This window comes from Lissotriton vulgaris, chromosome 8 (assembly GCF_964263255.1).
Source record: "Lissotriton vulgaris chromosome 8, aLisVul1.2, whole genome shotgun sequence".
Classification (NCBI taxonomy): Eukaryota; Metazoa; Chordata; class Amphibia; order Caudata; family Salamandridae; genus Lissotriton; species Lissotriton vulgaris.
The window spans coordinates 600,227,655-600,255,124 of record NC_141696.1 but is presented as its reverse complement, the minus strand read 5'-3'; the positions used below and the strand labels follow the sequence as shown (position 1 = coordinate 600,255,124).

At 49.2% G+C, this 27,470-nt stretch overlaps 1 protein-coding gene across 1 annotated transcript in view; it reads left to right on the top strand.

Moving 5' to 3' along the window:
- LOC147697778 (cell cycle control protein 50C-like) overlaps nt 1–27,470 on the top strand; it is a 399,761-nt gene that overhangs the window by 54,836 nt on the left and 317,455 nt on the right. Inside the window, exon 2 of the mRNA XM_086934448.1 lies at nt 17,664–17,774. Coding sequence (XP_086790574.1) covers nt 17,664–17,774 — 111 coding nt within the window. The remainder of the gene's footprint in view (nt 1–17,663; nt 17,775–27,470) is intronic.

Below are 27,470 nucleotides of genomic sequence, written 5' to 3'. Positions count from 1 at the left end.
TTGCGGCAGCATTTTGTATAAGCTGCAGTTTGGCCACCACCCGTGCCTGGGCATTTACAAACAATCCATTACAGTAATCAAGTGATGAGAGCACTAAGGAACTCACCACTGTTTTCCCAGTACTCTCCGGAAGATAGGGCAGGATTTTTCTAATGATCTTAAGCTTGTGGAAGGCAGACGACGCAACCTGGTTGGCATGGTTGGAAAAATTAAGGTTTTCGTCGAATATGATGCCTAAATTCCTGACCAATCTAGAAGTAAAAGTCTTTATACATTGATAATACCTTAATATACAGTAAAAACCTAATGACAAATTAAATTGATAATATCTTAATACATCAGTGAAAACCTAATGACAAAGTCATCAAAGTCAATCCATTGCGCCTCAAAATAGACAGGCCAATGACTATAATGAAGTTATAATGATGCATGGTAGTTTGTCCCCATACAGGCTGTAACCTCTCAAAAAGTGCCTGATGTATGCCCTATGATATAAGCACTAAACATCTAAAATAACATTGAGGATCAGTTTCTACCATACCCTCAAAGTGATCTACAATGCTTGTATTCTTTTTTGTCTAACATTACATGTGCATAACAGAAAGTGTGAAACCACAAAAACAATAGGTTACCTAATATCACTTATCAGAATCATGATTACCACTGTATAATCCCTTATTCTCAGATTACGACACAGCAGGAGAATCCATTTCCATCTGAATCCCAGATAAACTGGGCAAACATTTAAAACATGGTCCATCACCTCAATAACCTCTGTGCAGAAAGGACAAAACCCTTCACACTAGGGATCACGCTGCCATTTGACCATAAAAGAGTAAAGTGACAGGATCCCTAACTGAAATTTCAAATAGAGAGACTTAGCTTGTGGAGATTCAATCTCATACAGAAAACCTTCCATGCAATATTCATCTTTGAACGCAGGAAGGAAGCTGTAAGAGGACCTAAACTGGATTGCCAATGAAGGGATTCATGTGGATGTTGCCAATAAATACCCTCTATCATTGCATTAGATACCCCAATGACCTCCAAAGGGGAGGTCCATAGGTTCCGACACCCAATCTAAAGTAGGCATTGTGTCACATAACACATCAAGAATTCATGGCCCATTGAGAATCGGGGACAGCAGACATCATAAACCTCTCTAAGAGCAAAATTGCCCAAAGTCATACACCACTCAAAAGCAATACTATCAGTATAGATTGCAACACTCAATGCATTAGCTATGCAGCATGCTCTGGTAATCACGATCAATTAGGCATCTTTAAAATCTGAGCCATCCACAAATAAATTCAAAACAGCCACCTCATGAGGTACACCTTGAATATCTGGTCTAGTTTAGTGCACATTTCTGTCACATCAGTGCAGCCATGATCTAATTCATCTGTTTATCATTTGGCAGTGGTAAAGGCTATGTCGAGTCAGAATCTCACACCTTTTAATGGAAATATTTTCAGCAATCTATCAACAAAGGGAGGAACCATAGACGGACTTTATTTAACGGGGTCCAGTGTACATGTCCGGGGGAACAGTAACACAAGAAGGGTACAAAGTTCCCCGAAGTGAATGAGAGTGTGAGTGTAGCGTAGAAGAAGGGACAGGAAAAAAGGGCAGGGAATTTCCCTTTTTGGAACTAAAACCCTCACAAACCCAGCGAGCTAGGTGTCATGCTTCATCATATGGGTTCTGCTCCTCGTCACACTGGCGCTGCAATGTCTGACGGGCACCCGCGAAGGGGCTCTTTATCGGAGATCTTTTGTTCCAGCCATATTTTGCATGTGTGTAAGAGGGCAAGTGATTGTATAGTCGTGAAGTGATTGTGAGTTAATAAAGGTTAGTCAATCCACAGGGAACTTTATTAGCGTGGTTGACCCCCTTAGTTAAAAGGTGGGAGGGGAGATATGTACTGGTATAAGGTTCACAGTAAGATAACTACAACCCTCTAATTAGGTCAACATGTTTCTTGCATTTATAGCAATTCGTCAGGACCTAAATGCTAAGTACTACACAGTGAATGATACAATACAACCTTATGTCTTGAGGTCAGTAAAAATGCAGGCCGGTTGGTCCTGCCCTTAGTGATGCAACCTAGAGAAGGAAAAAAGAGAGCAAACAACAGAGAAGGGCAATCAATGTAGTGCTCCATTTCTATCTAGGTTATCTGTTCTCTACGCTATACAGACATACTGGTGACATACATTAAAAATTGTGGGTTGTGGTTCAGCAAAGCACCCACAATGATGGACGAAGACAGAAGAACTCTTCAAATAATAATAAGAGGAGGGTGATACATCTTGATGCTTACCCTAAGATGTTCCCTAAGGTGCCCCGCAGTCTGCTCCCGTGGGACCAGCACCTTTGAGTAAGGTACCTAAGGGAGAAAAGACAAAGAGCAAAGAGGAAACCTTAGAAGGAACTGGAGGCCATCTGTAAGTGTGTTATCACAGGGCCCACCAGGTATGACTCGGGGCAGAGCCCTCGCTCTCGTGAATAGCCCGTGTCTACTCAAAGTGATATGTATGATTGCCCGAGAGAAACACAGAAGCGATTCAGGCAACAGATCCACCACTGTGGGTGCCTCAGGCGCTACGTGAAGTACCCGGATCCAACCCCGTCCTCGCGTCTTCACACGAGATAACTAGTGGAGGGGGGACAGTGAGGGATCTGGGCCCGTTAGCCAACGAAGATACACACATGGTAGGATGATTGCACCTGCTAGGCCTTGTGGGTGAAATTCGGACCCCACATCCACTCATAAATAGGCAGCTGGGTGGTACACACAAGGTTGGGCGCGTGGAGCCCGGAGCATTACCTTAGTGATCCTGGACTCAGCGTATACACAGGGCATTGCAGTTAACTCACCCAAGCTGTGTGCAGTCTCTGCCGTCAACACTTACCCCCACAGCGTCTGGTCAGGACAAAGAGCGACTGGTAGTTAGCTCGGGCATCCACCGTCGCTTTTGTAGCCATGTTGCTCTCGTCTCGTTTGATCCGCGGGGGCGTGGTCGTTCGGAACCTGGTCCAGCGCATGCGCTTCGCGAGGGGGAGAATGCATGCAATGACCTAAGCCAAGCCACCGTCACGGGAGTACAAAGGTGGCGGCCATCTTAGGTGTGGGAATCATCCAAATAGACTTAGATGATCATGTCTGCTATCAGGGGGCCGTTCACCAACTAGAATGCGCCGGGAACATATAGGAAATTGATATTTGACTCAAGGGTCATAGCATTATTGATTACCATTTAAATAAGAAGGCATGATAAGTCAGGCTAAAACAGTGTGGTACCGTTTGCAATAGCCTCCTTCCTCCTATAAGGTGGTGTTACCAAGCAGTTACGTGGTGTGGTCACGTAGTTTCAAGATACAGATGCTGGTACATCAGAGTGCAGCAATGAGTAGGTAACAATCTCGAGAGTGCAGGGGCGGCGGCCATCTTAGGTGTGAAAAGTAAACTACGAAGGTCATATGTACTAAAGGCCTACCCTGAAAATTTGCGAGCCCCTTGATTCGAAATGTTTGATGACTCATTGGTCGTGGATTAGCTGATTGCCATTCAAGTCAAAGGGGTGGTGGGTGAGGCTAAATTGGTATGGAGAAGATGGCATTAATCTCCTACCCCCGTAGGGTAATGTAGACAAAGTGATATTTATGATATGTATGATTGCCCGAGAGCCACACAGAAGCGGTTCAGGCAACAGATCCACCAGTGTGGGTGCCTCAGGCTCTATGTGAAGTACCCGGTCCAACCCCTGTCCTCGCGCCTTCACACGAGATAACTAGTGGAGGGGGGACAGTGAGGGATCCGGGCCCGTTAGCCAACAAAGATACACACATGGTAGGATGATTGCTCCTGCTGGGCCTTTTGGGTGAAATTCGGACCCCGCATCCACTCACTACAGACCTCTGGCTGTAGACCCCACTAAACGGCTTACAACGGCCATTGCTAGCCTGGTCATGGAGGGTGAGACTAATGAATGGATTACTAAAAATGAAGCAGCTTTTTTAACAACCGCTGACCCAGTAACACCATATTTCTACACCCTCCCCAAGATTCACAAGGGAGTGACACCGGTCCCTGGGAGGCCAATTGTCTCAGGTATTGGTTCACTACGTGAGCCTCTGTCCAAGTTTTGTGATTCCTTTCTACAACCTGCGGTCAGAAAAATACCCTCCTTCTTACAAGACACTAGGGATGTGCTCCGTCTAATAGAAAACATCGAAGGGAGGGATGAAGTTGACCTCCTCCTAACACTGGACCTTGAAGCACTATATACAAACATCCCTCAACAGGCCACTCTTGAGGCTGTTGAGTCTAGCCTCCTTCAAGAAGAGTGGTCTTCACCCACACCAGTCTCCTTCATAATAGCCTGTGCTACTATAGCCCTAACTGAGAACTTCTTTCAGTATGGGACACAACTTTACCATCAAATACGGGGGACTTCTATGGGTTCAACCTTTGCCCCCAGTCTGGCCTGTATCTACATGGCTACTTTTGAAGAAAACATGATAAGGGCTGCCCATAACCCCTTTCTTGGCAACATAACTCTTTGGCGCAGGTACATAGACGATATCCTCGTACTATGGAGAGGGGACCGCGTGACCTGCGAGGCGTTCTGTACATGAATCAACTTGCAGAACCCCTTCCTGAAATTTACCGGTACCATCTCAGAGACAGCCATCCCCTTTTTGGACCTGAGAACCTGTCTAAACCAAGAGAGGCTGAGCACTACTCTATACGGAAAAAACACCGACAGGAATAGCCTATTGCTATATGAGAGTTACCATCCCAGAGCCCTGAGGGACAACCTCCCCTTTGGGCAGTTCCTCCGGGTCCGCAGTAACTGTACCACCAAGGCAGATTTCAAACAGGAGGCTAGTCTCCTCCAACACAAATTAAGGGACAGGGGCTACCCCACAAGGCTTATCCATAATGCCTGTAAACAAGCCTTGAATAACCCTAGGGAAGCATTGCTAGAAACACACCCTAAAGAGTCCGAAGAACTGATCACCTGTGTGACCTGCTTTACCAAAAACTCGACCTTTATCAAGAAAACAATAAATAAACATTGGAACATCATTAGTTCAGGCGGCTTAGATATTCGACGCCCCAGGTTTGCGTTCAAACCTACGTCTAATCTGAAAGACGCCCTGATCCACACAAGGCCCAAAAAAACAGAACACCAGTACCCAGAGTACACTGTGGGGCCTCCCACCAATAGTGGGCCATTTTCCATGTGGGGGATGCTCTGTATGCCCACAAACAAATCAATGCAAAGAAATCAGGCTCACAGAGAAGTTTACCTGGCACCTAACTGTAATAGCGCCAGATGCATCTACATGCTCACCTGCCCCTGTGATAAATACTACATTGGGATGACGATGAGACAAGTGAAACTGAGAAGTACAGAACATAAAAGTAATATCAGATGCTTAAAAACACCCACCAGACTATACGAACATTACACACAACAGGGCCACCCAGCAGACAGTGTTCGTTGGCTGGTACTGGAAGCCCACCCAGCCATTACCTCCCAGGCGCTGTTCAGAATTGAACAAAGATGGGTCCACCGGTTAAGGCTAGACATGGTGGGTTTGAATGACTCTGTCCCATGGTCCACCCTAGCACGTTAGACCGGAGGGGGTGTTACTCCTAGTCAGTTCTGCCTTGCTCGCTCTGTTGTATCCGGATGTATGACGTTACATCTCAAACTTTTACAACGCACACCGTTACAACGCAATTTTTACAACGCAGATTCATTTACAACGAATGCCTTTACAACGCATGACATTACATAGCAGATGCTATTACAACGCATGCCATTACAACGTAAGTATAGGTAAGTATATTATTTTATTTAAAAGAATAAGTAATTAAAATTTAATTAATTTAATACATTAAATTATTATAAAATAATTAATTTGTACATATATATATTTAAAAAAATAGTTTAGGTATTTAAAAATAAAAATCTAACTCCAGGGGAGTGTAATAGTAGGGTAAGTGCTGGATAGTGTAGGGTAAAAAATTACTTTAAGTTTATTTTTAAAAGAACTATTATTAAAAAAGAACTATTATTAATAAATAATAACATTATTAAAAGTAATTTTTTAAATTAATTTTAAATATTTATTTAAAAACTGAACCCTAAAAATACCCCAGTTCCCCAAAACCCTAAAAATACCCTTGTACCCCAAAATCCAAACCCAGCCCTGAACCCTAATAATACCCCTGTACCCCAAAACCCAAACCCAGCCCTGAACCCTAAAAATACCCCTGTACCCCAAAACCCAAACCCAGCCCTGAACCCTAAAAATACCCCTTTACCCCATAGCCCAAACCCAACCCTGAACCCTAAAAATACCCCTGTACCCCAAAACCCAAACCCAGCCCTGAACCCTAAAAATACCCCTGTACCCCAAAACCCAACCCTGAACCCTAAAAATACCCCTGTACCCCAAAACCCAAACACAGCCCTGAACCCTAAAAATACCCCTGTACCCCAAAACCCAAACCCAGCCCTGAACCCTAAAAATACCCCTGTACCCCCAAACCCAGCCCTGAACCCTAAAAATACCCCTGTACCCCAAAACCCAAACCCAACCCTGAACCCTAAAAATACTCCTGTACCCCAAAACCCAAACCCAGCCCTGAACCCTAAAAATACCCCTGTAACCCAAAAGCCAAACCCAGCCCTGAACCCTAAAAATACCCCTGTACCCCAAAACCCAAACCCAGCCCTGAACCCTAAAAATACCCCTGTACCCCAAAACCCAACCCCAACCCTGAACCCTAAAAATACCCCTGTACCCCAAAACCCAAACTATATATATATAATTACTTTAATTTATTTTTAATATTTTTGTAATTAAAAAAACGGTTAAATAAAATGATATACTTACCTATACTTACGTTGTAATGGCATGCGTTGTAATAGCATCTGATATGTAATGTCATGCGTTGTAAAGGCATTCGTTGTAAAGGATCCTGCGTTGTAATGGTGTGCGTTGAAACAGTATGCGTTGTAAAAGTTGTGTTGTAACGGTTGCATACCATTGTATCCATATACTGATTGCAATGACTCAGGTCCACAGATACCGATCATCTCAAAATAGAGACCGATGTCTCTCCCCACCCACTTTTTTGCACTCTGACATGGTAGTATCAGTATCTCGAAACCGAGTGACCACATCATGTAACTCTTTGTCTACATTACCCTACGGGGGTAGGAGATTAATGCTAGCTTCTCCATATCAATTTAGCCTCACCCACCACCCCTTTGACTTGAATGGCAATCAGCTAATCCACGACCAATGAGTCACCAAACATTTCGAATCAAGGGGCTCGCAAATTTTCAGGGTAGGCACGGCCCCCTTTAGTACATATGACCTTCGTAGTTTACTTTTCACACCTAAGATTGCCGCCGCCGCCCCTGCACTCTCGAGATTGTTACCTACTCATTGCTGCACTCTGATGTACCAGCATCTGTATCTTGAAACTACGTGACCACACCACATAACTGCTTGGTAACACCACCTTATAGGAGGAAGGAGGCTATTGCAAACGTTACCACACTGTTTTAGCCTGACTTATCATGCCTTCTTATTTAATTAGTAATCAATAATGCTACGACCATTGAGTCAAATATCAATTTCCTATATGGTCCCGGCACATTCTAGTTGGTGAACGGCCCCCTGATAGCAGACATGATCATCTAAGTCTATTTGGATGATTCCCACACCTAAGATGGCCGCCGCCTTTGTACTCTCGTGACTGGGGCTTGGCTTAGGTCATTGCATGCATTCTCCACCTCACCAAGCGCATGAGCAGGACCAGGTTCCGAACGACCACGCCCCCGCGGATCAAACGAGACGAGAGCAACATGGCTACAAGAGCGACGGTGGAAGCCTGAGCTCACTACCAGTCGCTCTTTGTCCTGACCAGACGCTGTGGGGGTAGGTGTTGACGGCAGAGACCGCACGCCGCTTGGGTGAGTTAACTGCAATGCCCTGTGTATACGCCGAGTCCGGGATCACTAAGGTAATGCTCCGGGCTCCACGCGCCCAACCTTGTGTGTACCACCCAGCTGCTGATTTATGAGTGGATGCGGGGGTCCAAATTTCACCCACAAGGCCTAGCAGGCGCAATCATCTTACCATGTGTGTATCTTCGTTGGCTAACGGGCCCGGATCCCTCACTGTCCCCCTCCACTAGTTATCTCGTATGAAGGCGCGAGGACGGGGTTGGATCCGGGTACTTCACGTAGAGCCTGAGGCACCCACACTGGTGGATCTGTTGCCTGAACCGCTTCTGTGTGGCTCTCGGGCAATCATACATATCAATTTGAGTAGACACGGGCTATTCACGAGAGCGAGGGCTCTGCCCCGAGTCATACCTGGTGGGCCCTGTGATAACACACTTACAGATGGCCTCCAGTTCCTTCTAAGGTTTCCTCTTTGCTCTGCGTCTTTTCTCCCTTAGGTACCTTACTCAAAGGTGCTGGTCCCACGGGAGCAGACTGCGGGGCACCTTAGGGAACATCTTAGGGTAAGCATCAAGATGTATCACCCTCCTCTTATTATTATTTGAAGAGTTCTTCTGTCTTCGTCCTTGATCTCCTTAGAGATTTTTACTATTATTGTGGGTGCTTTGCTGAACCACAACCCACAATTTTTAATGTATGTCACCAGTATGTCTGTATAGCGTAGAGAACCGATAACCTAGATGGAAATGGAGCACTACATTAATTGCCCTTCTCTGTTGTTTGCTCTTTTTTTTCCTTCTCTAGGTTGCATCACTAAGGGCAGGACCAACCGGCCTGCATTTTTACTGACCTCAAGACATAAGGTTGCATTGTATCATTCACTGTGTAGTACTTAGCACTTAGGTCCTGACGAATTGCTATAAATGCAAGAAACATGTTGCCCTGATTAGAGGGTTGCAGTTATCTTACTGTGAACCTTATACCAGTACATATCTCCTCTCCCACCTTTTAACCAAAGGGATCAACCACGTAATAAAGTTCCCTGTGGATTGACTAACCTTTTTTAACTCACAATCACCTCACGACTACACAATCACTTGCCCTCTTACACGCATGCAAAATATGGCTGGAACAAAAGATCTCTGATAAAGAGCCCCTTCGCGGGTGCCCGTCAGACATTGCAGCGCCAGTCTGACAAGGATCAGAACCCATATGATGAAGCATGACACCTAGCTCGCTGGGTGTGTGAGGGTTTTAGCTCCAAAAAGGAAAATTCCCCGCCCTTTTTTCCTGTCCCTTCTTCTACGCTACACTCACACTCTCATTCACTTCGGGGAACTTTGTACCCTTCTTGTTTTACTGTTAAATATTTTCAGCAGCCAGGATAATTTGCTCATTCATAGTCAAGCAGCTTTTGGTTAAATGCTGCCTGCTGAACTGAGTTAACGGTGTCTCCACTGAATGAGGCACTAATGTGATAAGTGTGAAACTCATATCTATTGTTTCGCTTTGTATAAGGTATGCCAGTTGCTGCAATATTTTTCGTACATCCAGGCAGAGCTTCAGCAACTGGATCCGATGTGGCAGAAAAATATGCAATTGGGCTCTTTGCTCTGGCATGTTGTTATGTAAGATCATAAAATGAGCACCCTTATTTTCCATGACAGAATAAATAAAAATCTTTAGTGTAGTCAAGCATTCCTAAAGCGGGCACTGTACAGAAAGTATGTCTTAACTCCAGGGAGGCTTGCATACATTCTTCATACCGAGGCACTTCATCGAAGATATTATTGTATTGTCAGTTTCTATAGAGGCTTTGTTATCAAGGAGATGTTTGGAAGCCACCAGCGACAGTATCTAACCATTCCCCGAAACAACCTCATTTCTTTCTGTGTTAGGTTCATTCTGAAACTTGCATGGGCGTGCTCTTAAGACACCCGTCTCATTCAATTCAGAAATCGATGAACCAAATAAAACAAGGCAATTTTAAAGATTCTAGATCTTTTTTGAGTAGTTGTGAGAAAAGTATAGGACTTTCTATATACCCTTTTGGGATTATACTCCAAACCAGAACTCTAATTGAAAATTTAAATGCAAAAAAGTATTGACTATCCTCTTGAAGATGAATGGGGAAAAAAGATGACCATTAATCAATTAGTTGGAACCATTTTGCATGTACTGAAATTTGAAACTAAATTACTGCTGTATGTGGTACCACATGCCAATATGAAACTAGTATCTCATTTATCCTTCTCAAATCCTGAACAATCAACCATTTCAGTTTTCACAAGTCTATTATAGGTGAGTTTCATGCACTCCCCCAAACCTCTTTTGGAATGCTGTGCTTCACTATCTATTCAAAGCAAAACTTAAGGGGATTATGGACGGTGTGTTGAACATTGCAATCACTCACCCCCAGCCACCGCAGTTCAGACATGGCCATATGCAAATCAGTCAGACCCTGTGCCTCATGGGAACAGTCCAGCCCGAACTGCCGAGCCATGTCTTCCCTGGACCGGAAACAAGCATCCTGGGACCGGTTTCTGGCTAATCAGCCATCATAAGCCAGGCTAGCTTGAATCCAGCTGCAAAGTGAGCAAGAGACCCACGTCTGGGTGTACCCTGCCATCTTAGGGCGAACAAAGCAAAACCAAAGGGGATGACGGACGGACTGATGAACATGGCAATCACTCACCCCCAGTCAACTGATCTTGGTTTCATCCATCATCATTCTTTAGCTCACTCTGCCACCCCAGTTCAGACATGGCCATATGCAAATCAGTCTGACCCTGTTGCTCATGGGAACAGTCCAGCCCGAACTGCCAAGCGATGTCTTCCCTGGACCGGAAACAAGCATCCTGGGACCGGCTTCGGATTCATAATCCTCATCAGCAAGAGACCCACGTCTGGGCATACCCTGCCATCTTAGGGCGAACAAAGCAAAACCAAAGGGGATGACGGACGGACTGATGAACATTGCAATCACTCACCCCCAGTCAACTGATCTTGGTTTCATCCATCATCATTCTTTAGCTCACTCTGCCACCCCAGTTCAGACATGGCCATATGCAAATCAGTCTGACCCTGTGCCTCATGGGAACAGTCCAGCCTGAACTGCCGAGCCATGTCTTCCCTGGACCGGAAACAAGCATCCTAGGACCGGTTTCTGGCTAATCAGCCATCGTCAGCCAGGCTAGCTTGAATCCAGTTGCAAGGTGAGCAAGAGACCCATGTCTGGGCATATCCTGCCATCTTAGGGCGAACAAAGCAAAACGAAAGGGGATGATGGACGGACTTATGAACATTGCAATCACTCACCCCCAGTCAACTGATCTTGGTTTCATCCATCATCATTCTTTATCTCACTCTGCCACCCCAGTTCAGACATGGCCATATGCAAATCAGTCTGACCCTGTTGCTCATGGGAACAGTCCAGCCCGAACTGCCAAGCAATGTCTTCTCTGGACTGGAAACAAGCATCCTGGGACCGGCTTCTGGCTAATCAGCCGTCATCAGCCAGGCTAGCTTGAATCCAGTTGCAAAGTGCGCAAGGGACCCACGTCTGGGCATACCCTGCCATCTTAGGGCGAACAAAGCAAAACCAAATGGGATGATGGATTGAGTGCTGAACATTGCAATCACTCACCCCCAGTCAACTGATCTGGGTTTAATCCATCATCATTCTTTAGCTCACTCCGCCACCCCAGTTAAGACATGGCCATTTGGGTCCAAACTGTGGTGGCGTAGTGGGCAAAGGAACAATGGATTTAACCCAGATCTTTTGACTGAGGAGAATGTTTGCATTGTCAGCATACCGTCCATCATTTTTTTGCTGTAACACTTTTTGCCCTAAGTGGGATGGGTAACCCCAGACGTGGGTCCCTTGCTCACTGTGACAGTGGATTCAAGCTAGCCTGGCTGAAGAAGGGTGTCATACCCTGAAACCAGTCCCAGGATGCTTGTTTCCGGTCCAGGGAGGACATGGCCTGGCAGTTTGGTCTGGACTGTTCCCATGAGGCACAGGGTCAAGACTGATTTACATATGGCTGGGTCCAAACTGGGGTGGCATAGTGGGCAAAAGAACAATGGATTTAACTCAGATCTTTTGACTGGGGGAGAATGTTTGCATTGTCAGCATTCCGTTCATCATTTGTTTGCTGTATCACTATCTATTCAATCACAAGTGCAATTCCTTCAGCTTCATGAGTATGTTTATATTGTGAAGTGTGTGGATACACTGCGGGGCAGATTAACTATTCGTGCACAAAATGCAGGGCAGCAAGCAAAGTTGCTGCATTGCGTGAAAGAGAGAAAGCAAAAATCAAAGATATGGAACATTTCTGCTCTCTCCTAGTGCTGGGGCATTGTGTGTTGCCTAGAGCCAACGCAGGCACCCTTCCACCATAATGCAAGGGTGCCTGCGTTATAGGCAGGTTTGTTTATTGACACCTTCCTGTACAAAAACAATCCTTAGAGGCACTTTCCTCTTTCTATGTGTGCTACAGAATGCAGCTCATGTGCGAAGAGGAAATAATGAGAAGAAATAAACATATTTCTCCCCGTTACACCTAACTGGGGAAGGCGTAGCATTTTCACACATTCACAGGTTTAATAGCTTTAGTAAATGTAGGAATGCCCCAAAATCCATGGGTGGATGAAATGCTCATGCTTCACCCATGGAACACCTCCCAAGTGGAAATGTAATGTAACACAGCACAAGCAGCTGCGTTGCGTTACATTTCTTTACAAAGCCATGCAAGGCGGTGCAAATCACCCCTTGAGTGGCTTTGTAAATATAACTGAATTCTTTGCATTGTCCTTGGCTACTTTGAAGAAAGGAGTTTGCATGTCAGCCACTAGGGCTGTTCCTAATGCTTTTCTATAACATTGTCATTTATATGAGTAATATTTGGATTTCTTACCATTAATCTTCTTTACTCTCAGGCCAGGTCTTCCTCGTCATAGTCAAATTGCCCACTGCTCTTGATATCTTGTCTTTATATCATGTTGATGTTATTAGGGCTTTGCAAAGAAAGCAGACCGCAATGTCAGCATGATGGGAATGTTTAGGTAAGATAGGTGTACAAAGGAAATATTAATATGTCAAAGTGTCTGTAGGTTAGCTGGGGATTATGGGAATTGTGCTTCTTGATTAAGGAATGCCTGTCTCTGGGTGGACACCTTCTTAAATGATAAGGACTGTGATGGGAAAGATCTAACGTGAGTGTGAGGAAGATTAGCTTGAAGTAATTCACACATTCTGCAGTGTGTAGGTAAGAAGAAACATTCTGGTTATCGGCAACCCTTGACCCTGCTTGCAGGCCAGGTCGCTCCCCTCCTGCTGCACAGCTCCACCTGTGCGCCAGTGCCTTCCCCCTCGCTGCTGCTGCCATAAGTTCTATCCTGCTATCAGCTGTGCTGACTGTTTTCTCGTTTTCCTTCTGCTGCCACTTTTTTTCCCACTGCTGTGTGCCATTATCATAGTACTGTAAGTTTACCATTATCACTGTTTTGTAAGCTTTCTTGCCCTCTTTCTTAGCGCCCTGCCCGATTGCCCCTCGCCCCTTTTTTCCTTCTGTACCCTTGCCCGATTCCCGCAGCGGACCCCCTGAGGCCCTGCCCCCTCGCCGCCCCGCTCCCGCCTCCCAGCTGCTCCTCCCTCCCCTCCTTAAATGGCGGCCGCTGTGCAACCGCACGCAGCAGGAGTGCCGCTGGCGTGCCAAAGGCAAGCCCGTCTGCGCCCGTCCACACCTGGACCGCGCCCAGCGCCAGAACCCCTGGACCCGGCAACAGACACACCAGCAGACTCCACTACGACACCAGCACCCTCCACGCACTCAATGCCGGCCGAAACCACACCTGCTTCCAGGCTGCCCCAAAACGGACCCTTCTCCTGCCGCACCTGCAGCTTCACCTGCGCCAGAACCCCCAAACCTCCAAGTTCCGAACCCAAACACCTCCGCTGCATACTCCTCAACACCCGCTCCGCACGCAAACACGCCGTTGAGCTCTGGGACCTGCTCGACACCTCCGCCCCAGACATGGCCTTCCTGACCGAGACCTGGTGGAATGACTCCTCAGCACCTGACATCGCCATAGCCATCTCGGACGGCTACAAGATCACCCGCAGGGACCGCACCAACGGAGTCGGAGTAGGAATAGCCATCGTCCACAAGTCCACCCTCAAGGTCCCCACCCACGCAGATGACACCCTCAACACCGCCAAACACCTGCACTTCCGGATCCACACCGACCCCAACACCACCGTCAGAGGAACACTTACCTACATACCCCCAGACCATGGGCACAGTTCAGCGACTTCATTGCCAACCTCGCCAGCACCCACGCACTCACCTCCATGGACTACATCCTCCTCGGGGACCTGAACTTCCATCTCGAGAACAACAACGATGCCAACTCCACCACCCTGATCGACAACCTCGCCAAACTCAGCCTCAGACAACTCGTCACCACACCCACCCACGCCACTGGCCACACGTTGGACCCTGTCTTCTCCACAGGCTCCCACGTCACCTTCAACCACACCACCAAACTCCACTGGACCGACCACCGCTGCAGCCACTTCACCTTCAAGAAACCAACCACACACCACCGCACCCAACAGCTACCTCGCCGCTGCTGGAGCAATGTCACCGACGACCAGCTGATCACCCACCTTACCCAGAACCCAGCCTCCGACCCCACCAACCCAGACGCCGCAGCCGGCAACCTCAGACTGTGGATCAAGGACTGCACCAACACACTCGCCCCGCTCAAGAAACCCTCTAACAACCACTCCAGCAAGAGAGGCACCTGGTTCACAGACGAGCTCCAAACGCGTATGCCGGAAACTGGAGAAAACATGGCTCCAAGAACGCACACTGGACAACCATGCAGCCCACAAGGACGCCACACACAGACATCACCACCTCATCAGACTAGCCAAGAGATCCTCCTTTCAAAACCGCCTGGATAACAACGCACACAACAGCAAAGAGCTTTTCATAATTGTAAAGGAACTCTCCAACCCCAGCACCAACACCAAGGACATCCCACCCTCACAAGAACTGTGCGACTCACTAGCCATCTTCTTCCACCGCAAGATCGCTGACATCCTTGACAGCTTCAACACCACGTCCACCCCCACTACGCCAGACAGCACCTCCCCTGTGAACACCACCAGCGCCAACCGCCTAACCTCCTGGTACAACGTCAACGACGACGAGACACGCAAGGTCATGAACTCCATCCACTCAGGATCTCCGTCAGACTAGTGCCCACACCACATATTCAACAAAGCAGACGCAGCCATCGCACCCCAATTACCGAAGGTCATCAACATCTCCTTCGAAATAGCAACATTCCCGGAAATCTGGAAGCACGCCGAAATCAATGCCCTCCTCGAGAAACCCAAAGCGGACCCCAAGGACCTCAAGAACTTCCGGCCCATCTCCCTGCTCCCGTTTCCGGCAAAGGTCATCAAGAAAATCGTCAACATGCAACTGACCCGCCACCTCGAAGACAACAACATCCTGGACCCTTCCCAGTCCGGATTCAGACGAAACCACAGCACCGAGACAGCCCTCATCGCCGCCACAGATGACATCAGGCACCAACTAGACAACGGCGAAACATCAGCCCTCATCCTCCTGGACCTGTCAGCCGCCTTCGGCACGGTCTGCCATTTCACTCTAAAGACACGCCTCCTAGAAGCCAGAATCCAAGAGAAGGCCCTTGACTGGACCACGTCCTTCCTCTCTGACAGAACACAGAGCGTCCTCCTCCCACCCTTCCAATCCAAAGCCACCGACATCATCTGCGGCGTCCCCCAGGGCTCATCCCTCAGCCTGACGCCGTTCAACGTCTACATGACCCCCCTCGCACAAGTGGCCCTCCATCAGTGAAGTAGTGTGGCTCACTGGTTAGAGGCGGCAGACCCGAGAGCAGAGGACGGCCCGGGACCAGGGTTCGATTCCCGGCACGGCAGGTTTCTGGACCAGGGTCAGCGGACTCGATAATTCTCTCGCCTCGGTGCCCACTCTGATCAGCGATCACACTCGGCAACTCTGGGCATTAGCTTGCCTCATCTTCACTAACGGCCCCACCAGACCGCCGGGGATGCCTGGTCTCACCCTGGAGATACCCAATAAGGGACCATCTCTCAGGGAAGCCAGGAAGGGTTTCGCAGCGGTCGAAGCGCCTTGGGACCCTACGGGTAAGTAGTGCGCTATATAAATGCCTATACATCACGACCTCAACATCATCTCCTACGCCAATGACACACAGCTCATCCTCTCCCTCACCAAGGACCCACACACCGCCAAAACCAACCTCCACGAGGGAATGAAGGCCGTCGCCGACTGGATGAGGAGCAGCAGTCTAAAGCTGAACTCGGACAAGACGGAGGTCCTCATCCTCGGACCCACCCCCTCAGCCTGGGACGACTCCTGGTGGCCGACCACTATGGGAACAGCACCAACACCCACCGACCATGCACGCAACCTAGGATTCATCCTCGACTCCTCCGTCTCCATGTCCAAACAGGTCAACGCCATCTCCTCCTCCTGCTACAACACCCTTTGCATGCTCCGCAGGATCTACAAGTGGATCCTGACTGAAACAAGAAGAACGGTGACACATGCCCTCGTCAGCAGCAGACTAGACTACGGCAACGCACTCTACACAGGAATCCCAGCCAAACACCTACGACGACTACAACGCATCCAAAACGCCTCCGCCAGACTGATCGTCAACGTCCACCGCCGCAACCACATCACCACCCACCTGAGAAGCCTACACTGGCTCCCCGTCGACAAGAGGATCACTTTCAAGCTCCTCACCCATGCACACAAAGCACTCCACAACGCGGGATCAGCCTACTTGAACAGCAGACTCAACTTCCACACCTCCACCCGCCAGCTCCGCTCTGCCAGCCTCGCCCTCGCCGCTGTCCCCGGCATCCAACGTGCGACCTCCGGCGGCAGATCCTTCTCCTACCTCGCCGCCAAGACCTGGAACATCCTCCCTACCCACATACGGCAGACCCAAGATCTACTTGCCTTCAGAAGACTTCTCAAGACTGGCTCTTCGAATAGTAGCAGCACCCCTCCCTTCCCTCAGCGTCTTGAGACCCTCACGGGTAAGTAGCGCGCTTTACAAGTAGTCTGATTGATTGATTGATTTAGACCCTATGTCTGCAAGTTTATTTAAAGCTAAAATCTGTCTGTCTCTTGTGTAGAAGCAAACTCAAATTGTAAGGACTTTGATAAGGACAAATTAACTGAGATGTGATATCAAAGACAGTTTAAAATTTGAAAATTGAACAATGAAATCACAAGACTGTATACATATAGAGGTAGTCATTATTGTGTTGTGCGAAATTTTGCATTAATATCACAGATCTTATTATTAGAAACGCTACCAAACATCTTTGCTTGTTCTTGTTACTAGTGATTGCAGTGGTGGGAAGATGAAAGCACACTAAAACCCTGCAGTATTACTTTTCTGTCACTGACCGTGATGCAGTATTTCAGGTGATGATTTAGCACCAATCGAAGCCCCAGACACTAAGTAATTCTAATGACACATCACCTTCGAGGTGCTGACACTTATGTTCATTACCATAGCTGAATGGCTGTTTTCTGTTTTTTATTTTATTTTCAGATTAACTATTCGGATGTCTGCTCACACTGTTCAAAGTTACGGGAAAACTCATCCAATTACGGCATAGAATGCAAATGCGTGGTCAATTTCACACTCCAAGAAGAAATCCAGGTAAGAACATTTGAGGAACTTTGCATATAATCACCAGGGCCGGACTGGCCGTTGCGGGCGCCGGGCATTTTCCCCGGTGGGCTGTAAGGGTGGGGGCTGGTTTTGTACCGATGGTGGCAGTTTTTGTTGCTGGGGGCCGGTTTTGCAGCAGTGCCTGCAAAATCGTCCCCTTGTAACAAAACCCGCCAGTCTGGCCCTGATAATTACCAGTGGTGTCTTTAGACGAGGCTCCTTGCTACAGGTCTGTGTATCCCACCCACTACATCTCCCCCTTGTACTTCATCACCAGAGCTGTTGAATGTACTAGGAGGTCACACAGGAAAAAACAAACAGCCACTGCATTTGGCAACACATATTAATTTTTCCAAACACCTTTAATTGTAAAGCAATATTGTTTTCTTAAAATATATGTAAATCTGACTGTATATGTTTTTGTATATATCTAAATATAGCTTTATAGAAGCAGTGGCGGTCAGTAAGGTACAGGAGTGGCTGTACGGGGGACGGGGATGGGTTTGAATTGAAAACCAAAATCACTTACCTGATCTTGCTGTGTCTCTCCTATGTCGAATGAGTTTCTTCCTGGAAGCACCCAGGTTCCCCACAGCCAATCACAATGCTGCAATGCGGTGTTGTGATTGGCTCCAGAGAGCCTGGCTGTTTACCAATCACAACGCTGCAATGCAGCATTGTGATTGGTCTGAGTGCCGTGGTTTGGCCCTCAGCCAGGGAATGGGGACCTGGGTATGTTCTCCATGCAGGCTGTAATGCAGCCTGCATGGAGAACATGCGAAGTGTGCATGACTGATTGACCGGTCCGAGAGGGCTGGTCAAACTGTTATGTGCACTTTACAGAGTGCACAACAACCATCCTCTTTCCGGACGTCAGGGTGTCCAAGCCCGGCCCTCCCTGCCCTAGCCTGACAATACGAAAAATAAAATGATAATATCTTCAGTTACTATCATTTTATTTTTTTGTTTACACTGCTCCATGAGCAGTGGGGCGATGCTCCTCCACCTTAGCAGAGGAGCTGCCACTGTATAGAAGTACATGCTCTTGAGGCACTCTTGTGTGGAGCATCATCAAGGGCTGGAACCCCATCGCCCATAACCCACGATACCGCCAGGAGGTGGAGACAATAATTAGGACCAAGCGGGTGCTTAAATCCAGCTGAGAGCATTCGCAAAACCCTCTTGAAGAACTCTTGAGTGGAACTTCATCAGGGGATGGAACCGCATCTCCCATAACCCACCATAAAGTTGAAAGTTTGAGGTCGAGCTGCGAATAACCATATACCAATATTGATCACATTGAACAACATTTCAGGATTAAGAGAAAAATGGTATGAGGGGGCCACCAGCAAAATAGATACCACTTGCACCAGAGGGGACTCCAAGCCCCACAACTACAAGCGCCAGGAGGCGCCAACGCCGTCTTTCCTGTGCCTGGATGCACTTAAAACCCCTTTGTAGCTCCCGCAAACAGATTCCACTTGCGCAAGGGGGGACTGCAAGCCCCACACCTACAAGCCCCAGGAGGCGCCAACGCCATCTTTCCTGCGGCCTGAGGTGCTTAAAGCCACTTTGCGGCTCCTGCAGCGCGGGAGCCGCCAGCAAAACAGACGCCACTTGTGCCAGGGAGGACTCCAAGCCCCCCAACTACAAGCGCCAGGAGGCGTCGAGTATGTCTTTTTCGTGCCTGGAGGCTCTTAAAGCCACTTTGTGGCCTCCGCCGCGCGGGAGCCGCTAGCAAAACAGACGCCACTTGCGCCAGGGGGACTCCAAGCTCCCCAACTACTAGCGCCAGGAGGCGCCAACGCCGTCTTTACCTCGCACAGAGGCGCTTAAAGCCACTTTGCAGCTCCCATAGCACAGGAGCCGCCAGCAAAACAGATGCCAATTGTGCCAGGGGGGACTCCAAGCCCCACAACTACAAGCTCCAGGAGGTGCTGATGCAGTCCTTACCGCGCACAGAGGTGCTTAAAGCCACTTCGAAGCTCCCGCAGCATGGGAGTCGCCAGCAAAATGGATGCCACTTGTGCCAGGTGGGGACTCCAAGCCCCACACTACAAGCGCCAGGAGGCACCAACGCCCTCTTTCCCGTGCCTGGAGGCACTTAAAGCCACTTTGCGGCTCCTGCAGTGTGGGAGTCACCAGCAAAACAGAGGTCACTTGCACCAGGGAGGACTTCAAGCCCCACAACTACAAGCGCCAAGAGGCGCTGACGCTTTCTTTCTCGAGCCCGGAGGTGCGTAAAGCCACTTCACAGCTCCCGCAGCGCGGAAGCTGCCAGTAAAGCAGACGCCAATTGCACAGGGGGTACTCCAAGCCCCACAACTACAAGCATCAGGAGGCGCCGATGCTGTCATTCCCATGTCTGGAGGCTCTTAAAGCCACTTTGCAGCTCCCGCAGCGCGGGAGCTGCCAGCACAGCAGATGTCACTTGTGCCAGGGGGGATTCCAAGCCCCACAACTACAAGCCCCAGGAGGTTCCGAAGCCGTCTTTCCAGTGCCCGGAGGCACTTAAAGCTACTTCGCGGCTCCCTCAGGGCGGGAGCCGCCAGCAAAACAACCGCCACTTGCGCCAGGGGGGGGGCTCCAAGCCCACAACTACAAGCACCAGGAGGCGCAGACGCCATCTTTCCCATGCCCAGAGGTGCTTAAAGTACCTTCACCGGCTTCCACAGCGTGGGAGGCGCGCGTACGTGCCTGGGCCGTGCCAGGGGAAAGCCCGGGCCAAAGAAGGCGGGCCCGTCTGTGCCCATCAGCGACAGGAAGAGGCTGGGCAGGGCCACCCCCCTTGGCTTCAACTCTCTTTGCTGGCTTGCGGGTAAGACTTCCTGATCCAAATATCTTTTTTTATTTTTTTTTTTTACATTTGGAGCACCTCTTTCCTAATGGCCGGATCCTTCAACTGCCAAGCACTAATGGGAGCTACTCTACCAGCTGTCTGTCGTTCGAGGGTAAGCTGCAACCACAATGGAGAGTGATCAGAGATACCTCTGCCCTGGTACCGTACCTCCTGAATCGTGTTGGCCATCGCAGCCGGCAGCAATATGTAATCAAGTCTTAACAAACTATTGTGTGCTGCTGAAATGTGAGTGAAATGCGTCTGTGTTGGATTACGGACCTGCCAGCTATCAACCAATCCCAACATCTCCAGAAAGTCCGGAAGCCACTTCTGCGACTGTCGAAGCACTCGTGGTGGGCAACGGTCAACCTCACCATCCAGCACGGCATTAAAATCGCCCCCCAGGACAAGACCACCAAGAGGCAGCGTAAGGAAGACGGAGCCCAAATCCCGAAAAGTATCAGACTGGAGACCTGGCTGCACATATATTGATAGAAAGGTGACCATCTTACCCCCCAGTTGTCCCGACACCCCAGCATATCTACCCCTCTGGTCAATCCAAGTGGCCTGCACTGACATGGGGAAAGAATTCTTAACCAGGATCCCCACCCCTCTAGATCCAGTGGTGAATCCCGCATGCGCCACCAATTTATACCCCCCCCCTATGGAGGGCCATGCATCTATTTCCCACGAGGTGGGTTTCCTGAAGCAATACAACGTCTGGGTAGTGTCTCCTAATGAGCTGACTAACCATTCCTCTCTTAATTTTATCACCCAAACCATTCACATTCCAACTCAGCACTTTCATCCCCGATCCATAACTATGTTGTGCCATTTAACCCATATGAAGAACATTGAAGAGCCCTCACCTCACCTGAGCAAAAATTCCTGACATTAAAAAAACCCAAAAATCCCATGTCTGTTGCAAATCACAAATGCTACATTTCCACTCGTTACCTTGATGAACAAACACTAAGAATACCCACATTAATACACACAAAAACATTCCCATCCCACCACCCCCCACCCTGCACCCCTACTCGCGGCATTCGCCAACCCCCAACTCGCAGTGTGCCTGTCGCTCCATCATCAAACTAATCAACTACCTAAATGTAGATCAGAGGGAAACGCCAGCTCCCCGCGGCCCCGCCCCACCCATAGGAATCATGTCCTGCTCCCGAAGTGACACCCAGGCAAAGAAAACCGTTACACATGAGTAAGCCGCTAACGGCACCGCTCTCAACAACCTACATTCTGCAAGTACAGCCCTACTTATTACTCCTGCTCCTGCGCGCCATTATCTCCTCCGCTGCCCTCTCCCCGGAAATCTCTCTGGGGGGGAAGACTCTCCAACAAATCCGAGGCAATCTCAGGGTTATCAAAAAACCAAACCTTCCCAGCCACCTCAACCCTCAACTTGGCAGGGTACAACATAGCATACATCAGACCCATGTCTCTGAGTCGCTTCTTGACTCCAGCTCAGGGGGCCCTCGGATCTAGATGCCTGCAGGATAGCGTCCCTGTCTCTAAAATTGAGCACCCTAATATCATCGGATGTGGTGGGGCCCCCGGTCTAGGTCGCCCCCCGGTATCCTGTGGGCACGTTCTATAGTAAAGAGGTTGCTCAGTCCCTTCGGCTTCAGGTGATTAACAACAAGTCCTCAATAAAGAGATCGGGGGCCTGGCCTTCAGCTTTCTCCGGAACGCCAATTATACGTACATTGTTCCTCCGAATCCACCCTTCGTAATCGTCCAGCTTACGGCTGGCCGATTCATTAGCAGCCTTGAGCGCACAAACCTCCTGTTGCAACTCTGACACGTCGTCAATCAGGCTCGTAGTTTTGAGGTCAAGCGTCTTGACCTTCTCACTGGTTTTGGTGAGGTCTGCACGAATTAGATTCACCTCAATGGACACCATATCCAGCTTATTATCTAATGATGACATCTGTTGCCCCAAGGAGGCCCTGACCCCCTCTATGGCAGCCATAAAATCCTGTAAACTGGGCTCCGAAGCAGAATCGGCGGCATCCTTGTTTCCTCGCAGCACATGCCCGAGCCAGAAGGCGAACTCCTAGGCTGAGTATCACGGTCTAGTTTATTAGACTGAACGGATCTAGATCCCCTTGTGGACTTGGGCAGCGATTTGTCACCCTCCAGTCGAGCCGCCATCTCGAGGCTGCACGCAGAGCAACTCCAGTCTATGGCCTGAGCAACAACAGCGACAAGCCGTCCAGGAAGAACTCCACCGCAGTCACCCCCTCCAAGGCCCCGGCACTCCAACGGGTGTGTCAATAGCTACACCGCAAACTAATGTCCCATCAATATGGCGGCTCCCCCCAACGGGGCGCACTGTGAGTCACCAGGCGGCCCACCACCATTCACAGATAGGGAGTCTTACGCGTATCTCATGGAACATTCCATGCATGCAGCCAGCAGGCCAGAAGGCACCCCCCGCCAGAGTCAGCCGCCAGCCGTCAATCCAGCACCGCCGGGCACCTCGGAGTAGCACTCCAGCCCCAGTCACACCCCCATCTTTATGGGCCACCGGGCTGCACTCACCAATGGGGCCGGCCTCCTTCCGCTTAAGACGAGGCAATATTGCGGGACACTCTCAATCCGCCCACAGCTGCGGCGGCACCGTAGGGTCTTCGCCGGCGACGCACACAGCGGACAGATCACTTGTGCAGCGTTTCTTGTATTCGCCCCTTTCAGCCATTGCACCAAGGGGGTCCGGCTCCAGTGGCCCCTTCTCTTAATCCTCAGCGGGGGCGAGGCCACGAACAGCCGACAGCGGGTCACCCCGGGGGACCAATCCTGAGGCAGGCAGAAGGGGCACAGCGAGCCCCGGGGATCAAGGATCCATCCGCGCACAAAAAGGGAGCCAGATCCTGACGGGCCCCACTCCTCAGGCCCCCCTCCTAACTCCACCGCGCCTATCTAACGATCACTCGGGCCCCACCTTGGCCCAACGCCAGTCTCCTGCTGGTTCCACACGGGGATCCGATCTCACTCCCAGGCTCCTCGGGGCACTCAGGCAAAACTTCTCCAGGCGCCGGTGCGATGTCCGTCCGGCGCCGCCAGTGACTTACGGACCGGCAACGCAGATAATGACACACTCTGCGCCGGCAGTCCACAGCACTTGGGTCCCCGACGTCAGCGAAAGTAGAGGCCCCATCTTCAATGGCTCGCCGCTGCGGCCCAGAGCCTCGTCCCGGTCTCGGAGCAGCACCGCATAGGACCGCTACCTCTCCGCCAGGTATGCCCACCCAGGGCAGGTCAGGATGTATGCAGGAGATACGTGGGTGAGGTACGGGGCACTGGGAGCCACTGGCCTATGCGGCCATCTTCGGTAGCCACGTAGCTCTGCCTCCCCAAATACCTTTTAATGACATTTATCTCCTTCCTTTCCCTGGAGGCGGCATCTATTAAAGTACTCTGAAAAACTCATTGTAGTTATCCGACAATAACTGTTCCTGATTTCACTGGGACAAAAAAGGGAACACTCCTTGTGGGATCACTAGTCCTTTCCTGTTCTTTTGTGACTTTTCATCTTATACTGCAGGGGGTTTAGGGTTTATCTGTGATATTTTTCTTTACTCGAACACTGAAGATCTAGCTGTTATACTGCCTACCTACATTAGAATTATTATGTAAGCCTGAGCAGGGCAGCGAGTGTAGCCAAGCGACTGTTGGCCATTAACCCCCCCCCCTTTTTCCACCCACCATCTGGGCCATTTTTAAATACTTTTTCACTTTGATTGCTCAGATTATACTCTAACTTGGGACAGCTCTATGCTGACTTCATCGGGGTGCCTGTGGCATAGGATGGTTTAGGCTGAATAATGGGGAAACGTACCTGCCCTCCGAAGCAACTACCTCCGCCCAAAGCTACCCCCTTATCTTTATTGCCACCAACTTCCATTGACAGGGTGTTACAGAGGGCAATAGGGGTGTTCAATACAGAAATAGAGCTCACTGAGAGGTGCTTGTCATTAACCCCTGATTTATGCATTCCACTGTCTGATTTATATACTCCGCAAACTGCCACCCCAGTCCCTTTAGCTGAATCACTCTCACCCCTACACCCAGAAGTTGCACCTAAAACAGTATCACATAAGGGGAGAAATACCACCAGTATTCCAAAGAACGGGAAGCGTAAACAAGCACTTGCGGTGGGAACTAAAAGAAAGAAAATAAGTGAGGAGCCATCATCTAGTGCAGAGGATTGCGAGAAACCTCACTCAAATGCAAGTGGCCCCCTGCCTACTAGACTAGACATTGATTACCCTACCTGGGCATTGAATCTGTTGACTGACTTACAGTACCAACTTAGAGCCATTGTAAGGGACAAACTCACCCACCCCTACTCAATCGTATAGATAAAGTGGTAACAATGGGGGTTAGCTGGCAAGTAAACTCCAGCATAACCAGTACTCTTGTAGCAGCAAGGGGAAACAATTTTGGCTGCCAGCTGGACACTGATATCTCTGGACGGGTTGGGTGTGCGAAGCAACTTAGACCCCACCACAACCCAAGAGAAAGGGTACCCAAATGTCAATAATCACCAGGCAGTCAGTTCCAACCATGAGACCTGGAACAAAACTATAGTTACCCCCCCCCCCACCCACCCCCAAGAAGGTCATGGATAAAAAAGCCCCCCTCTATATGGCCCCATGGAGACTGATAGTGGGTTAGTGAGGGACGAATGCATTACTGGTTGGCCAGAAGTAGTGAACTTACCAACCATAAATGTACACCCTTCCTCTTCTCTGTATGTAGTTATATTGGCGGGAGTTCCCCAATAAAAAATGGCCAGAGGGAAACACAACTTGATCTTAGGAACAAATGCCTCTTCTGGTTAGCGAGGCACAGGCAGCTTGGCTACGACAGGGTAGGGGAAATTTTATTGGTCCGTAGAGTTGCTGGGTGGGAAACCAACACAAAACAATGCAAGGGGACTGTGTAGTCATAAACTTTAAAAATCCCCAAATCGTGGGTAGCCCACTCAACCAGAAGACATGCCACCAGGAGCCGCCACTCCCATGGATTAGGCCCTTTCCACTGGACTATTTTTACACTCATTATCAAATGTCACCTAGGGTCCACATTACTCCAGAAGCATGCAGAAGGGAACCAAGCATTCCAACATTCTAACTGTGGGTAGCTGGGATGCCCCACCCATACCTTTACTATTTAACATACTAGTAAACAATAGATTTGGGGTTCTGGAGGAGGTAGATTGACAACTAGTGACTCTGACTTCAGACCAGAGATCTGTCTCTTAGTGGTCGGAAACAGAATTGGAAGATCATGGTGGGGATTATCCAACCCAGAGAATATACCCTGGGCTAGGGGAAACAGGCAAGGACCACCGATTAAAAACATCCCAGACCGCTGGCCCAGAAGAAGCTGGGGTACAACTTCCAGGAACATTTCTAGCCCCACTACCTGTTCCCCTGAGTAAAAACACGAGGCAATGCTTGTCCACGGTGCCAGTAGATAACTAGGTGACTGCCCAAAAGAGGGACACTCAAACTATAAAACGCCAATACATTTGAGTGTATCTTTAGGAAGAGCGTGAAAAGTAACACAATCCGGGTCTTATCCTGGAATGTTGCTGGACTCAAAACCAAACTGTCCTGCCCAGATTGGGGGCTCTTTGTGGTCAAATACGATGTATGCATGTTCCAGGAAACCTGGGCTCAGGAAGACCCTCAGAGGGTGGGCTTTGCTTCATTCAAACTGAAGTGACTCCGTCGGAGAAACTCTGCGAGGACATCTCGGTCTTTTTTGATAAAAAGATCGAGAAAGTCTACGACACCTTCACCAGTCCCGAGCCCACTATCATGTCCGACACAAATGATAATGTGGCACCCCTCCCCGTCTTAGCTCAATTCCATCTTATTTCCCTCGCCGAGGCCAAAAGGGAACTACAAAAATGTAAATCAGGGGCTCCTGACGACCCATGCCCGCCCAAGCTCTGGAAAATGATGTCGGACTCAATTACCACCTCACTGTTACATATCTGGAACACATCCATTGCAACAGGTCTATTCCCCGAATGTTGGAAACATGCCACACTCCTGCCTTTAAAAAAGAAACCAAACGGTGCCCCGGATGATCTTAGCAATCTCCGCCCAATCTCCCTGTTGGCAGCCCCCGGCAAAATGCTCGAAAAACTGATACAACGCCAACTAAACAGGTTCATAGAAGAAAGAGACATACTGCATGAAACCCAGTCAGGTTTCAGGGCGGGCTTTAGCACCGAGACCGCTCTGATAGAAGTGGCTGAGTCGATCAGGTGGTCCTTAGATTCAGGAGCATCGGCTATGTTGGTGCTCCTGGATCTATCTGCCGCTTTCGATACTGTGGATCATGGGAGGCTACTGTTAAGGCTAAAAAACACAGGCCTGGAAGATAAGGCTTTGGGCTGGCTACAGTCTTATCTCACTGATCGTACCCAGAAAGTAGCCTTGGGCCCCCTTTCCTCAAAACCCAAACCCCTCTGGTGTGGTGTCCCTCAGGGCTCGGCCCTCAGTCCATTACTTTTTAATATTTATCTGGCCCCACTCTTTTCTCTTATTGCTAAATGGGGCGTCAAGGCGATTTCATACGCCGATGACACGCAACTAATTTTTCCCTTCTCGGATGTTTCAGAGGCAGCCTTCAGCAATATGAAGGGATGCTTGCGAGATGTTGCCAATTGGATGAATGCAAACAAACTCAAACTGAATGCGAGTAAGACGGAGGTCGTCTTCTTTGGCAAACATACTCGGCCCCCCCCAAGCCTGTGGTGGCCCTCCGAAATGGGTTCCCCTCCTCTACCCAGCACCAATGCGAAAAAT